The 16,048-nt window shown below is 37.4% G+C and overlaps 1 protein-coding gene across 1 annotated transcript; it reads right to left on the bottom strand.

Annotated features, from left to right (window-relative positions):
* Window positions 1–10,150: 10,150 nt before the first annotated feature.
* LOC136232091 ((3S,6E)-nerolidol synthase 1-like) lies at window positions 10,151–13,698 on the bottom strand. The gene is made up of 7 exons (XM_066021125.1): window positions 13,436–13,698; window positions 13,034–13,298; window positions 12,462–12,846; window positions 11,501–11,719; window positions 11,198–11,336; window positions 10,861–11,109; window positions 10,151–10,767 (listed from the first exon to the last, which is right to left on the bottom strand). Exons 1-7 carry the CDS (start codon window positions 13,631–13,633, stop codon window positions 10,483–10,485), a joined length of 1,740 nt encoding a protein of 579 aa, XP_065877197.1. The 5' UTR covers window positions 13,634–13,698; the 3' UTR covers window positions 10,151–10,482.
* Window positions 13,699–16,048: the final 2,350 nt, after the last annotated feature.

Below are 16,048 nucleotides of genomic sequence, written 5' to 3'. Positions count from 1 at the left end.
AGTTAACTTCATCTTCCCTATATGCATACATTACTTGTTACTTAGCATGTCTTGTAGAAATCGGAGAAGAGATAGAAAGATAATAGTCTATATTATTGCTTAGAACGATCAAAGTTTACAGACAGCAATATTATTTTATACAAGGAAATGAATATACTTCATATTAGAGAACTGAAGTCTAGTTGGTATTATGTCGCATCAATAAAACAATTCACATCCCGTAGCCAGATTGGCTTCTATACAAGCCTATCTTGAAAAAACCCAACAGCTAGGATTTGCAGAAAACAAGTTATTTTTGTATCGAGTTTGCTTGACGGTTCAAAATATGACATGGATTCAAATTCTTTGATTCTTTGATCTTATATTATTTTCTCTGCATTGCTTTTCAATTGAAGTAAATTCAGTTTGGTTGTTTAAAAAATATGAAAGTCTTGTTCATATGAGGTAAGGACTTGGATTTTGGGAAATTGGAGAAAGCATATTGTTATGTTTTGTTGAAATTTGAAATTCTAATTTGGTATTATTGTATTAAATTTTAGGTTTGATTATGTAGTTTTAAATCATGTTGCATTAAGCCTTTAACTAATTATGAACTTTCAAGTTCATAACTTCTCTTTAGTAATCTATTGTCTTATCAGTCTTGTGTGTATGCTTTTATGAACATTCTCATTAGAAGGGTGGAGCGGCTCAATAGAATACGAGTTTGATGAGTGGCTCAATGATATTTGTGCTAAAACTTGTCTATTGTGGTGTCGTGAGATTGAACAGCTTGCCCATTGGCTTTTTTTTCATCTCAATGTTTTGAGTCTAAATATTTTACTTTCAAGAAAGACGTAACTATAGTTATCCAGTTTCGGGTAAATCAATAGGTTAGCTAGTGTAATGGTTATATCTTGATTTTCTGCTTAGCTAACGGACATGATTTTGCTGTCTGACCTCCATTTTCTGTAAAGATTTTGATAGCAACAAGATTGTAAGTGAGGAGGGGCCAGGCCCAAGGTCTTAAGTAAAGGTGTCAAAATAGCTAAAAAGATTGGCCCAACCTATTTAATAAATAGATTGATCCAACCCAACTAATTTAATAAATGGATTGTAATAACCCATTTGTATATGGGTAAAATACATGAATATCATAATTAAGTACAAAATTACAACTAAGTCATATCACCAAACTTAATTCTTAATATATCATTATTCTCTATATATTATGATTTTACACCATAATTTAAAAATTCTAGACTCCAATTCATAAATCATAAACCCTAAAAAATATATTCTAGACTTCTAATTTATAAATTCTAATTCTTAAAATATATTAAAAGTACTGATTTTACTAGTTTGACATAATCTAAAATTATAACTTGACATTGTTGTAAATAGTTTTTAAAAGATGAATTTCTGTGTAATTTTCCCTTTGTAGTATATAGGTCAACATGACCCAACCCATTTATTAAATGGATTATATGGGTTGATCCATTTAACCCATTTAACTAAATCTAATTAAAAATTAAACAAAAATAAAAAAGCGTAAAAACATAAAAATGGAATAAACGTGAAAATGTAAAAATTATAAATAAAAAAAAGAAAAAACATGAAATGAGTTACACAGATCGACTCATTTAATCCAATTAACTAAAATATAATATAATATCTGGTTGTTCATCCTTTTACATGATATAGTTTTTTAATGTAATTAAAATTCAATTTGACCAATTTAAGTTCAACTAAGTACAAAAAGAACTAGCATCTTCATTGAACGTCACTTCATTTGTAATTAACATAAATTAGTAACTCGATCAAAAGCTTATTTTATTATGTATCAGTGACCATATCACATCATGTGACTCTACAAAAACTTAATTTCAATAATACCCATTTCATTATCCTTTATTTAGCACACAAAAGTTTAATAAAACCAATTATCATAAGTACAAAAGTTTAACATAAATTAGAACATAAACCAATTTCAGCAAAATAAGTTTAACAAAACAAAAACTAATTGAGAGTGGAAATTTAGCAAAACTGAAGTTGAATAAAATAAAAACCAATTGTCCAAATAAGGAAATAGTAACTCGACCAGAGTTAATCAAATTTTGCAAGATTATAGTAGAGAAAAATAAAGATAAAACACAAAGGAAGCATATACTTAGAAAAGGGGAAGAGCCGAGAAGTAAAAAGAAGATACCTAGAATTTATATATCAAATGGCAAAATGCGGAATATTAATTTTTATATATAAAAACTGCAGTATATCCTTACTATTTAAGTTAATCCTTATGTGGCTGAGAAGAAAAAGAAGCAGAAAGAGGTCGATTTGAGAGAATGTCGGAATCAAGCGGTGGAATCCGCGGAATCAGCGTTTGGGAATCGGCCATGGTCTTATTTGAGTGTTCTGTATTTGTGGTTTTTTTGAAACATTCTGTATTTGTGGTTGTTTTAAGATGTATAAGAAACTAATGGATTATTGGGTTGACTCTGCGAAAAATGTATTCAACCATTTTATTATATGGGTTAAATGGTTCAACCTCTTTATGACCCAACTCATAAAAGGGTCAACCCTAACCTATTTAAATGATAAGTTAAATAGGTCAATAAATGGGTTATGACTCATTTTAACACCTATAGTCTTAAGGGTTTACACTTGGAGAAAGAAAGGGGATCATGTGCTGTAGATGAGAGTTTCTTATATCTTAGCCATGATTAATATTTGAAAGGTAGGAAGTTACCGTTAAAATACCAATCATATAATATTAATGTTAAATTTCTACTATTTTATAGGATAAAGTTAAATGTGAATTCTCTTAAAACGTTAAGTTTATTTTTTTTAAGTAGGATTTTAGGCTTTAATGCTTTATGAACTCGTTTACTTATTTAAATTATTTATTGATCAACTTTACTAATATAATATCTAAACATATAGATATCAATAAATTAAAAGAGTGAGTAGACCTATCTTTCCCACGATGAACCACGAACAGCGAGTCCGTAATCCCTCGCCGTCGTCGTTGTGAGAGTTTGCTCCTGCCCTGTGTGCTCGTCCCTGTTTTCTCCTCTCGGGCCCTCCGCCGCTGGTCGTGCCATTACCGTTCGTGTGTCCTCCGTCCCTGGTAACTATCTGTCTTGCTTGCTCCTTGCCTCGCGAGCCTTTCCGGTCTAGCGACGCCGATCTGCTTGCACCCGTTTTGGGTGGTCCGGGTTAGTTCCATGTTTCTTTTTCTTGTGGTATCGTGTGGGATTTGGTCTGGCTTGGAATTAGGCTGTTACTTCCCTGGCTTGTGCTTGTGATTTGTTTGTGGTGTCTGGTTCAAATTCGTCTTAAGATCTGTTGCTATTGTTGGTGGGTTAAGTGTTTCTTGAAGTGCAGGGATTGTTGGATTTCTTTCTAATTAATAGTTGCTGCTTAGTTTGGATATTGGCTTTGTTGTGTGTTTGGTGTTCTGTGCTTGCTGTTTGCTTAGGATTTTTCTTTGAATTCTTTTTTATTATGGCCGGTGTGGAGAAAGCGATAAACAATCTGTCTCTTTCTGATGGGGAGGAGGAGGAACTTGATCTCAGTGGTCCTTCCTCCAATCCAATTGCTAAGAATAGTGGATTAACCCTGGTTGGTGGTTTCCTCTCGGATCGATCAATAAATACTGTCGCCATGAAGGCCAGAATGACAACTATTTGGAGACCTGGGAGGGGTGTAGCAATTTCTGAACTGTCAGCAAGTAAGTATGTTTTTGAATTCTACCACGCAGTAGATATGTCTCGTGTTGTGGCTGGGGTCCATGGTCCTTTGATAATCATCTGCTTGTACTTGCTGTTTGGAAGGATGAGCCTTCCCCTGAGTTGGTTGACTTGAATATTGAAGATTTTTGGGTCCAAATATATGATTTGCCTATAGGTTCTATGTCTGAAGGAGTAGGTAGACAGATTGAGGATTTCATTGGAAAATATCTGGAGTATGACCTTAATAACAATGCAGCCTTGAAAAGACAGTTTATGCGCATTAGAGTCTCTATTGACGTGAGGAAACCTCTGAAGAGGATGAAGAAGATTAGAAAGGGTAAGGAGGAGTGGGCTTATATATCTTTCAAGTATGAGAGATTGTGTACTTTCTGTTACATCTGTGGGCTGTTGGGACACACTGACAGATATTGTGAGAAAATCTTCACATTAAAGCCTGAGGAGATTACACGGGAATGGAGAGACTGGTTGAAGGCCCAGATTCGCAGGGTTGGGGAGGTACTGAATGTGAAGTGGCTGAGGGAGCCTGGGAGCCAGGCTATAGTCCCAACACCAGGTAGTGGGAGTAACACAGAAAACACGAGCTCTAAACATACGATAACAGGGAAGGTAAATCCAGTGAAGGAGGCAGGTAAGGAAAATATTCCCGCAGGAAAGCTAAGTGAGAAGCAGAAAGGTAAGAAGGTAGTGGGGAGTGGGGATGCGAGTCTGCAGGGTACCCGGGAGGGTGAGGTAGATAATATGGCAGTGGATAGTGATGAGGAAGGCTTAGAACTGGCAGATGACCGCAAACGCAGACGTGCGGGCCCGGATTCAATCTCAGTGCAAGCAATAGTGAGCAATTTACAAGGTAACGGATCCGAATTGAGTCTGAATATTCCGAAGGTGACAGTTTCTACGGCTCCGGTAGATTCTTCCACTTCTCTTGACACAGAAACGGCGCGACCTGGGGAGCAGGTCCACCGAGGATTATGAATTGTCTGAGCTGGAACTGCCAGGGGTTAGGGAACTCTCGGGCAGTTCGGTCATTCGGGGAGCTTGTTAAAACAAGTAAACCGGATATGATATGTTTGATTGAAACACTGGTGACTAGTCCTGTTATTGACAGTTTGAAAAGAAAGTTTGGTTTTGAAGGATCTTTCTCTATTGACTGTAAAGGTAGAAGTTGGGGCCTTGCCCTACTTTGGAGAAAGTCGTGCATGGCTTCGGTGGTTTCATTCTCGGATCACCACATTGAAGTTCAGATGCATGATAGTGAGAGGGGTGATTGGAGGCTGGTGGGTTTCTATGGTCATGCTAATCGGGCCAATCATGGTGGCTCATGGAGTCTACTAACTCAGTTGTGTTCCAGTTCGATTCTTCCCTTACTGGTCATTGGGGACTTTAACTGTATTCTTTCTGATTCAGAGAAAGTGGGGGGTCTTCCATACCCTCAAGGGTTAATGAGAAAGTTTCAGGAAGCTGTTAAGGATAATATGCTTCTTGATATTCCGACTCAGGGTAGTCAATTCACTTGGGAGAGGAGTCGTGGCACTAGATTGTGGGTTAGAGAGAGATTGGACAGGGCTTTGGTCAATACTACCTGGGCAGATAGATTTCCCAATCACAGGTTGCGCACGCTGGTCTCACCCTATTCGGATCACTCACCGATTTTCTTGAACTTTGCAAATCCGGTGAGGGATGGGGGGCAGCGACATTTTAGATTCGAACAAGAGTGGCTCCAAGACCCGGATTTCAGAGAATTTGTCCGTGCTGGGTGGTTGAGTAGTAGGGGCTGCAATCTGGAAGATAAGCTGGCGACTTATGCTAGTAGTATGGAACAATGGGGGAACAATTATCGTATGCGGTTCAGAAAGCAGATCGAGGGTTGTAAGAGGAGGCTGGATCGCCTTATCGACAACAATGCACCCGCCGATGTTGGCAGGTTCCTTCAGGCTCGGAAGGAGTTGAACACCCTGCTTGAAATTGAAGCTATCCATTGGCAACAATGGGCTAAGAATTTTTGGCTGAAAGAGGGGGACCAGAGTACTAAATTTTTCCATGCTTGTGTCAAGACTAGAAAACAGAAAAATACTATTAGGCGGCTCAAGGACAACAATGGATTATGGGTGCAAGGTATGAAAGACCTTGGCTCCCTGGCTAGTGAGTATTTTTTTGATCTGTTTGCTAGCCCGGCAAGTCCATGCTATGAATCAGTTAATGTACTGGAACCGCTAGTCACAATTGACATGCAGAATGACTTGTGTTCCCAATTCACTCACGAAGAGTTTAAGGTTGCGATGTTCCAAATGCATCCGGACAAATCCCCAGGTCCTGATGGGTTAAATCTGGGTTTCTTCCAGCACTTCTAGGATGTTATTGGTGGGGAGGTTGTTCGTGCTTGTATGGGTTATCTGGAAAGGAAGGAATTCCCGGCCCACTTAAATGATACAATTATCGTCTTGATCCCCAAACTTGACAAGCCTGAAGGAATGAAGGATTTTCGCCCTATCTCCCTTTGCAATGTTCTCTATAAATTGATTGCCAAAGTCTTGGCCAATAGGCTTAAGAAAGTTTTGCCGGTCTTGATTTCTGAAAATCAGTCGGCTTTTGTCCCTGGAAGGTCTATCTTTGACAGCATCATGGTGGCCTTTGAGTCACTACACTTTATGAAAAGGAAGAATATGGGCAGAATGGGAGAGGTTGCATTGAAGCTTGATATTAGCAAGGCCTATGATAGAGTTGACTGGACCTTCCTGAAGTTGGTTATGCTGAAATTGGGTTTCTCTGAGACATGGGTTGAGTGGATTATGCTGTGTATTTCCTCTGTGGAGTATTCTGTGTCGATTAATGGAAAGTTTGTAGGGCCAATTAAGCCTAATAGGGGTCTGAGACAGGGTGACCCTTTATCCCCATACCTCTTTATAATGTGCGCTGAAGTCTTATCTAAACTAATTAATAAAGCGGCTGGTGAGGCTTCCATCCATGGTTGCCAAATCGCTAGGGGTGCCCCCATCATCACCCATTTGTTTTTTTTTTGCAGATGATAGCTTTCTGTTTTTCAGGGCGGACATGATTGAATGTACTAAGATTGGAGCAATCTTGACCGAATATGAGTTAGCTTCGGGTCAGGCTGTTAACTTGCAGAAATCTGGGATTTTTTTTAGTCCAAATGTTGAGCCTGGGCTGCGCAGGGATATCTGCACATCACTTCAGGTCTCTAATCCATTGGATACGGGTCGATATTTGGGTTTGCCTTCGCTAATTGGGAAGTCTAAAGTGGCAATTTTTAGCTTTCTCAAAGATAGACTGCGGAAGAGGTTGAACAATTGGACTTTCAGGTTCCTTTCTGCTGCAGGTAAGGAGGTTCTGATTAAATCTGTTGCACAGGCTTTGCCTACATTTTGCATGAGTATTTTTAAACTGCCTAAGTCCCTATGCTTGTACCTTGAGAAAATAATGAATTCCTTTTGGTGGGGTATGAAACCGGAAGGTAGGAGATCGATCCATTGGCAGAGTTGGGATCACCTGTGTAGGAGTAAGAGTGAGGGAGGCATGGGCTTTAGAAGCCTCTAGAAATTCAATCTAGCATTGCTAGGTAAACAGGCTTGGAAGTTGTTAGTTACTCCAAACTCCTTGGTAGGGAAGTTGTTTAAAGCTAGATATTTTCCTAGAAATCTCTTCCTATCCTCTAAATTGGGTAATAAACCTAGTTTTGTTTGGCGGAGTGTTTGGAGAGCTATTGAAGTCTTGAAGTGTGGTGTAAGATGGAGGATTGGGGATGGTAAATCCATCTCTGTGTGGAAGGACCCGTGCTTGAATACTGATGCTCCGTTTATGGTACAGGGGACTGCTGGGGTGCAGCAGAGGGAGTTAAAGGTTGCTGACCTCTTTGTCCAGGGAAGGAAGATCTGGGACAGAGGTAAGATCGGGGCCATGTTTACCGCTGCTGATGCGTGTATGGTCAACAGGATGATTCTGCCCATCAGAGATGTGGAGGATGGTTTTATGTGGAGTTTCACCAAGGATGGTTTGTATTCGAGTAAATCAGGCTATAGAGTGCAGTGTGGTGGATACAATGGAACCGTTCCTGATGGGGGATGGAGTAGAATCTGGAAACTGAATATTCCACCAAAAGTTAAGATGTTCGTTTGGAAGCTGGCCTCGAGCTGTCTAGCTACACGACATAGGCTGGCTGGATGGGGAATGTCTATACCAACTCACTGTCCGCTCTGTCATACGCCCAGGAGTGTTGGAACCTATCCGGGATCAATACGGATGTATTCCAACTTGATTATCTAACGTGCTCTATTTTGCAGGTTCTGGTGTCCAACGATGATGATTGCCTGACAAAGGTGGCAATGACCCTATGGGTAATATGGAATCAAAGGAATCAAATGGTTTGGGAAAGTAAGATACAACTCCCAGAGATGGCGATCCCGCTCTCGATCAATTATCTTCTAGCTTGGCGTCAATCCCAAGCTAAGGAGCCGAACCGGAGCAACATTCAAAGCCACCCTGACAACATATCGACGGCCGATCCCCAACACGACGCTCCCTCTTCCGCGGCTATTCCGACGTCGCTGCTGCCACCGACCGCTCCTTCTTCAACAACGATGCTGCTCCCCACTGCGGCCCCTGCCCGCCCTCTTCTCGCCGTGCCGCGCCAGCCTCCCTGGCCTGCTACGCAAGGCGGCGTCGGTCCGCAACCCCCGGCGGCGGGTGTCGCGAGCAGCAGCAGGTTGGCCCGGCAGACTATTCCTCCATCCACTGCCCAGACCACCGTCAGAATTGCTACGAGTCCACAGACGCATGGAAGGAGATGGACTCGACCTCCGTCAGGTACGGTAAAATGTAACTGTGATGCCGCTCTTTTCAGCTCCGAGTCTCGGAGTGGGGTTGGGGCTCTACTCCGCTCCTCCGACGGCTCATTCATGGCTTGTCGTAGTCGTCTCCTCCCATTAATCGAAGGTACCAGAGAAAGTGAGGCAATGGCTCTTCGCGAAGCTATTTTATGGTGTCTCCACTTGAACTGTATTAATGTCTGTTTTGAAAGTAATTCCTTGATTGTGGTTAATAGTATTAGTTCTGTTAGTTTAGAATTCTCAGCTTTTGGTTCAATTATTCAGGATTGCAAATTTCTTTTAAGTAACCGACACGATTACACAGTGTCCTTTTCTCCGCGCCTAGCAAACAGGGGGGCCCATGCCGTTGCACGACATGCCCTGTCCAACGCTAGCGAGTCTGTATCATTTTCTGCTCCGTACTGGTTGCAGGAAATTATTTCTTTTGAGTTGGTTTAATGAATGCGTATTTTTTTCTTAAAAAAAAAAGTGAGTAGACCTACCCTTACTTAAACTTTTATTTATGGTACAAACAAAATAAATTAAAAGAATTGATTGGAGGAAAATACCTCTAAAATCGTTAATCTCAAAAATGTTATGTTACTAAGCATTTCCAGTTTTTTTTTTTTTTTTTTTTTTTTGAGTAAAAAAATTTCCAGTCTTAATAAATAATAAAGAAAACTGATACGAAGCTGCTCAAAGGCCTAGAACTTCAAATCAGTCCGTCGCCGCCTCTGCTTCCTTTTCACTGCTAACACTGCCGCCTCTACCACACCACATCCATCAGTAACTCAGCGAAATTTCAAAAATGGTCAGGAAATTCAAGATGTAGTCGGAATCAGAAAGTACGTTCGAGAATGAGCGCAGGTTGTTTGATGAAATGCCTGACTGCGTTTCCCTCGCAGTGTAAACTCTGCTTGATTAAATTGGATGCAAATTTGTCACAGATTTTCGTAGGGAGACTACAGGATCCCAACCATGCTGTTCATAGACCTTGTTGCTAACTTAATTTATGATTTTGTCAAGAGCCTGGAACCATATCTTCATGTAGTGTGTGTGGAAGCTGTTCATCGGCAGCAATGTCCCATCTATATGGACAAAATCATTTGCTTATCAGCTATATATGGTGGAGTAGAATGCATCGGTAAGTAAATCAACTCTATATCTTTGATTCTCTAAAATTATTGATATCTAATTAACTTTAGGGTTGATTAATTTAATATAAACTTAGTTATAGCGGAATTGTTTGAGCAAATGAGTTACTTGTCAACCACATTTGTGAAAAATGTGATGTCTTGTAGAGCACCATAAACATCAAAAGTATCATCCAAAATGTAGACAAGAGAGAGATGTTTTATATGTCAAATCTTTTTTGAGACAATGATGGATCTGTAAGGTTTGTGATGGACCACATCAACCAGTTAAGGGGTTGATCTCTTGAAAACTTCAATTTCTCGGATAATCCGATATCTTTCAACCATAGAAACAATGTGATTTTTTAATTAGCATTTATGTTTTCTTTTTTAGGAATTACAGGTAATTATTTTTGTTTATACTTGCTAATCGTGTTATCGTGTTATTGTGTAATTGTGAAAGAGGTTGATCTTTGTAAATCCTATTATTGTGTCAGAAATTGTCACTCCTAGTTTGTCTAATTCAAACAGTAGTAAGAAGAGAGAATTGCAGGAATTGATTTCTGATACAAGGACTAAATATTAATGACTCACTCCGAAACCTGAGCTATTTCTTCTTGATGTTGCAATTGGACAATCTGAAATTCGAACTCTGCAACTTCTTGTAAATCAGTCATCCACCGATTTCCCTCTTGCAAATTTAAACAGCTAATTAACGAGTTTTTGGCCATTAAATTCGGTAGGCTTTTCAGTATGGATGCTTCAATGAATTCTCTACTGCTTTAGCTTGATCTACTTTTAAACTTTTTGGTGCACGAAGGAGTTCATAACCTCCTCAAGAAGTGGAAGGCTGCAATTTTCATCATAACTATACATTGAAGGAACCATTCTTGCAACATTAAGACAAGCCTTTGTAAGAGTTGGTGAAAATGGATTGTGAAACAGGCATTCATGGTTAAGCTGTTTCCATGTGTCTGAAATCATTTGAAGGACATGCTTTGTTGCGTTTTCTCCTGAAGATTCTTGATGTTCCTTCATGTAACACTCTACATACGATCCATCGTTGCCTTCCTGATTTTCATCCTGCCCATTATGTTCTCTTTTAAATTTAATGTTTGATTTCATTTTGTCTATGTTGGAAGAAAAAAAGAGTGACCAATGGAAGTGTGATGTTACCTTGGCAGATCCAAAGTCATCCCATAGCCGAAGAATCTTGGATGTGGAGCGCATAATGCCAGGATTCCCTTCAATGAGTTCAACGTTTTCCTTGTTTATACCTTCACCCACAAGAAAGAAAAGGTGAACTAGAACAACATGAACACCTGTACTCACTATCCCATTCTCCAAGTACTCCTCGGCCCTTGGTAAGTTACTAGTAGAAAACCATCTTGCTTCAACTAAAAATGCATTGCACAAACTTCCCCACTGCATCGATAATCAAGATTAGTTAAAATTTTGTTGAAGAATATATTTTGTTGGATATTTAGCATTAAATTTGATGCAAATTTATCACCGATTTTCGTAGGGAAACAACGGGATTCCAACCATGCTGTTCATAGACCTTGTTGCTAACTTCATTTGTGATCTTGTCAATAGCCTGGAAGCATATCTTCATGTAGTCTGGAAGCTTTTCAATGGAAGCAATGTCCCATCTATATGAACAAAGTCATTTGCTTATCAGCTATATATGGTGGAATAGAATGCATCGGTAAGTTATATCTTTTACTCTTTATTCAATTATTTTCCTAATTAACTTTATGGTCAATTAATTTAATCCAAACTTAGTTATAATGGAATTGTTGAGCAAATTAGTTACCTGTCAACCACACTTGTGAAAAAAGTGAGGTCCTGTAGAGTACCATGAACATCAAAAATATCGTCTAAAATGTAGACAAGAGAGATGGGTTTTACGAGTTCAACTCTTTGCTGAGACAATGATGGATCTGTAAGGGCTGTGATGGACCACATGAACCATTTAAGAGGTTGATCCCTTGCAAATTTCAGCTCCTTGGATAACCCCACATCTTTCCACCACCTAATTTTTACAAATAATCATAGAATCAATACCTTTTTCTTTAATTAGTTCCGGAATACTGAATTTGATGGTTTACCACACAAATATGATGCCATGTTAGCGTCACGTGTCAAAAATATTGTGCCATGTAGAGTCCACAAACTTTTAACTCAACAAAATGTTTTATTAAATTTTCAACAGATAATTCCATGTGACATAATTGATTTGACACGTGGAGTTGACGTGATGATAAATCTGTATTATAAACTATCCAGTTATCATTCAAGCATTAAAATCGCAGAAAAATTGCCAAGTGATTTTATTGGAACAAAGATAAAACTTCAATTACTTTATTAGCACAAATTAAAGTTTATGACCAGATTAAAGCATTAGGCAAGGCTGAGTGACTTTCGATGCATTTATCTCTAAAAACCGGACCACAAATATATATGAAACTTACTTTCACATATATATTTGAAGGGAAAGGGAAAGAGAAACTGACCGGGGGGGTTAGATAAGGTTTGGATTCTGTTATGTTTATTTTAAGGTGAATATAAGAGTTGGATTCTTTTCAACCATTTAGTTCGTACCGAGTGATTGAGATACTCACTTTCAAAATTAATAGTTGAGCTCGACATGACATTCCTTGCTGAATGTGAATGGTAGATATTAGATGATCCAAATGAAATAGTTTGTCTAATTCAAACAGTACTAGAAAGAGAGAATTGCAGGAATTGACAAGGACTAAATATTAACGACTCACTCTGAAACCTGAGCCTTTTCTTCTTGATGTTGCAATTGGACAATCTGGAATTCGAAATCTGCAACTTCTTGTAAATCATTTATCCACTGATTTCCCTCTTGCAATTTGAAACAGCTAATTAAGGAGTTTCTGGCCATGAAATTTGGTAGGCTTTTATAGTATGGATGCTTCAGTAAATTCTCTACTGCTTTAGCTTGATTACGGTCAAGATTATTTGTCACCATTAATGAATTTAGAAGTCCATAACTATACTCACCAGCTTCATCAAGTAAATATTCATCTTCTCTACCCAACTGGGAAGCTTCATATAAACCCATTAATCCCTTTATGTCACAACTCAGTTTTTCGTTAAATTTTCCCTCCTCCTGAAACTTGTCAAAAACCCCTGCAATATTGGCAAATACTTTAGCAGACTCAAAACCAGATAGTTGGTATGGCAAATTTGAGATAATAAAACCGTTTCTCAATAAGAATCGAAGTGTTATGACAAATTTCTTTCATTTCTGCTAGTTGGAGAACAATGGATCTAATTAACCCCTCTTAAAGTGCAGTTGAGTGATTCTTTGACAGACCTGTAGGGACATAGTAGCCTTCTTGTCGTAAGAGTCGAAAGCGAAGTGCAACCTCATGGAGATCGTTTTGATCATGATTAGTAGGTGTAGTGTAATGTCTTAGTAAAATTGCACGAATCTCATCTTGGAAACGATATTCAATGCCAAGACGTTGAATAGCATCAATCATGGCTAGACCCTTAACTGCATCTTCTTCTCCCTCTTTGTGTAGCATATCCGTTATCATTTGTATTTTCCTCTCATGTTCAATCTGAATATCATCATCCTGCAAACGAAGTAAAGCTAGTTAGTGCTTAGTATTTCGAATCTTTGTTCAGGGTTCGAATCTTCTTGTAACCAGATACTTAGAACTCTTTTAGAAGCACATGGAAAAGAAATGAGATCAGAATCTTCAATATCAACCTGTATAGTGATATTAGAATCATGAATCATAATGGGATTGTTTGTTTCATTCAATGGAGTAGAACTCGAAGAATGATTTTCGGAAATGCTTTGTGTTTGAGGGAGGTCAGTAGGCCTCAGATGAATGAAACTGAACACAGATTTCTGGAGTCTGATATTGGTGAGGAGAGTAGGCCTGAAGCCATTGAAACCAGACATGATTTTCTCAAGTTTGATGAGGGTTAAGTTTATAGGTAAAGTGAATTAGTCTTGCAATTGCAAGCAATGTTAAAGAGGACCATATATAGAATATGAAAAAGGTATTGGGTAAACTACACGCATGGCCACTGAACTTCAATTCTTAACAGTATGACCACTAAACTTTACACTTTAAAGCACCGGTGGCCACTCAACGCTTCAAAACAACCGCTGACGGTCTGAAAATAAAAAAAATCGAAGAGTTAATGATATTCTAAGGAACTTTAATTCTTGAAAATTTTCGTTTTGAGGTCATTTAGGTGTTGTTTGGTTAGGAGTGAGAGAGTGAATTTTTAGAGAGAGAAAGCTAAAAAAAATGTGATTTTTGAAAATAAAAAATGTTGTTTCATTGTAAACGTCGTTCTGAACAACTTTAATTCTTGAATATTTTCATTTTGAGGTTGTTAACGGTTATTTTGAGGACTTTCTTAAAGTTGAATAGCCACCCGTATTAAGAATTTTATTAGTGGCCATACCGTGAAGAATTGAAATTCAGTGGCCACAATGTTAAAATAGGTAAAGATCAGTGGCCATGGATGTAATTTACCCTAAAGGTATTTGTTGGCCGATTAACCCAAAAGTTTAAACCGATAGGTAAGTATAAACATTTATAGCATTTATATCACTTTCGCAAGCAAATTTCTTATGAGCTTGTAGCGTGTACAATAGTTTGTGTTATTGATATAGGTATAACCCTTATTTTCTCTATGAATGTCTGGTAAATAGAAATCATTTAGGGACAAAGTGCAAAAATACCCATAATGTTGATAGCTAATAGTAATTTTACCTACTAAGAGCAACTTTACTCCTAACGTTGAGTCAATTTGAGAAATAATTCATCAAACTGTGTGTTCTTAGTCATGAATCTTGTCATCTCCGGTGCATATGTACGTCATTTTATCATTAAAACAAATTTTCAAAAAAAAATTATACTCTTTCCGTATAGAATTATCAAACCGAACTGACAGTTCGTTTTTTCTTTTAGAATTTTGGTTTGGAATGAGTTATAAAGAAACTTTTAGATCTTCTATTTCGTTTTTTATATATATTTTAAAGAAACTTAAATGTCTAATCTTCAATTTCACTAATATTCAGATTAGTTTCCATTAATTATTTTCATTTAATAGCATAACTCTTAATTTAAATATTAAATTAATAGATGAACACAAACTTTTTTTTTTTGGATAAAAATAGATACAAACATAATAAGGGATTTTAAAAATATTTGAGGTACCTTAAGTTTTAGAGACCATAAATGCAGGTTTTAGTAGCTTACCTCTAATCTGTGACATGCATGTGAAAAAGAAAAAAAAACTATTTAGGGGGTGTTTCTTTACTTCATGTTTGCCTTTTTAGGTGTTTGGTTAGGAGCTGTTGTTTGTTTTTTCATATATGAAAAGTAGTTTTTTTATAAAAGCAGGAAATCCCTGCTTTTCCAACAGCAACAGCAACAGCAAAACCGTAACAGAAACAACAAACAGTAAAGCAGCAACAACAAACATGAGGAAAGCCAAATGGGCCCTTAACCTAAAAACTTAAATTGATAACTATATCTCATTATAATTTTTTATATATTATATCTAAGTTAGGCAAAACTAAATGAAATAATTGTTAGCATTATTCAAGTTATGGATTGAATAATAATTACGTCCCACACGTAATAATAATGGGTCAGATTTCTCTAAAGAGCGAGGATTATAGTTAGGCTTTGCTCTAAGCTTTAAGGATCAAGTAGTTGTCTCTTTCTGGCTCACTTTCAGTGTCATCCTCTTTCTCTATCTCAATCGTCCGCTCTTAGTTCGTGGACTTATCATTTTCATCTCCCGATTGACCTCAGCATGGGTGATTCGTAACCGGTAATACGAGATTATCCGTTCTTCTGCTGCAATCTTCTCAACGGGTTCATGCTCTATAAAAAGTAAGCTTTAAACTCGTATTCGTATTTGGATTATCTTGAGAAAATACTTCTCAACAATAATAAAGATTAAGAAGCATGTAGTTAGGGTTTCAGTCAAAACTTTATTCGAAAAGAATATTAATTGAATAAACATTATTATTATTATTATTATTATTATTATTATTATTATTATTATTATTATTATTATTATTATTATTATTATCATCATCATCTTGTAAGTATGAGTCAATAGTAAGATTCGGTTACGAATAATGCATTGATTTTTTTATGACTTTAATAGAGTTTGAGCATTGATTTTTTTTTCCTTTTTTGAGATTGTATTCTTTTTCATCATTTTTATCTTATTTTTAATAAAACTAGGATTTAATATCTGTTTGGTTTCATTTTTCGGAACTATTTTTTACCTTTTAATTTTAAACAGAAAATAAAATGTCTATTAAAACAACTGTTTTTAATAG

Source organism: Euphorbia lathyris, chromosome 6 (assembly GCF_963576675.1).
Source record: "Euphorbia lathyris chromosome 6, ddEupLath1.1, whole genome shotgun sequence".
NCBI lineage: Eukaryota > Viridiplantae > Streptophyta > Magnoliopsida > Malpighiales > Euphorbiaceae > Euphorbia > Euphorbia lathyris.
This window is presented reverse-complemented; position numbering and strand designations above follow the sequence as displayed.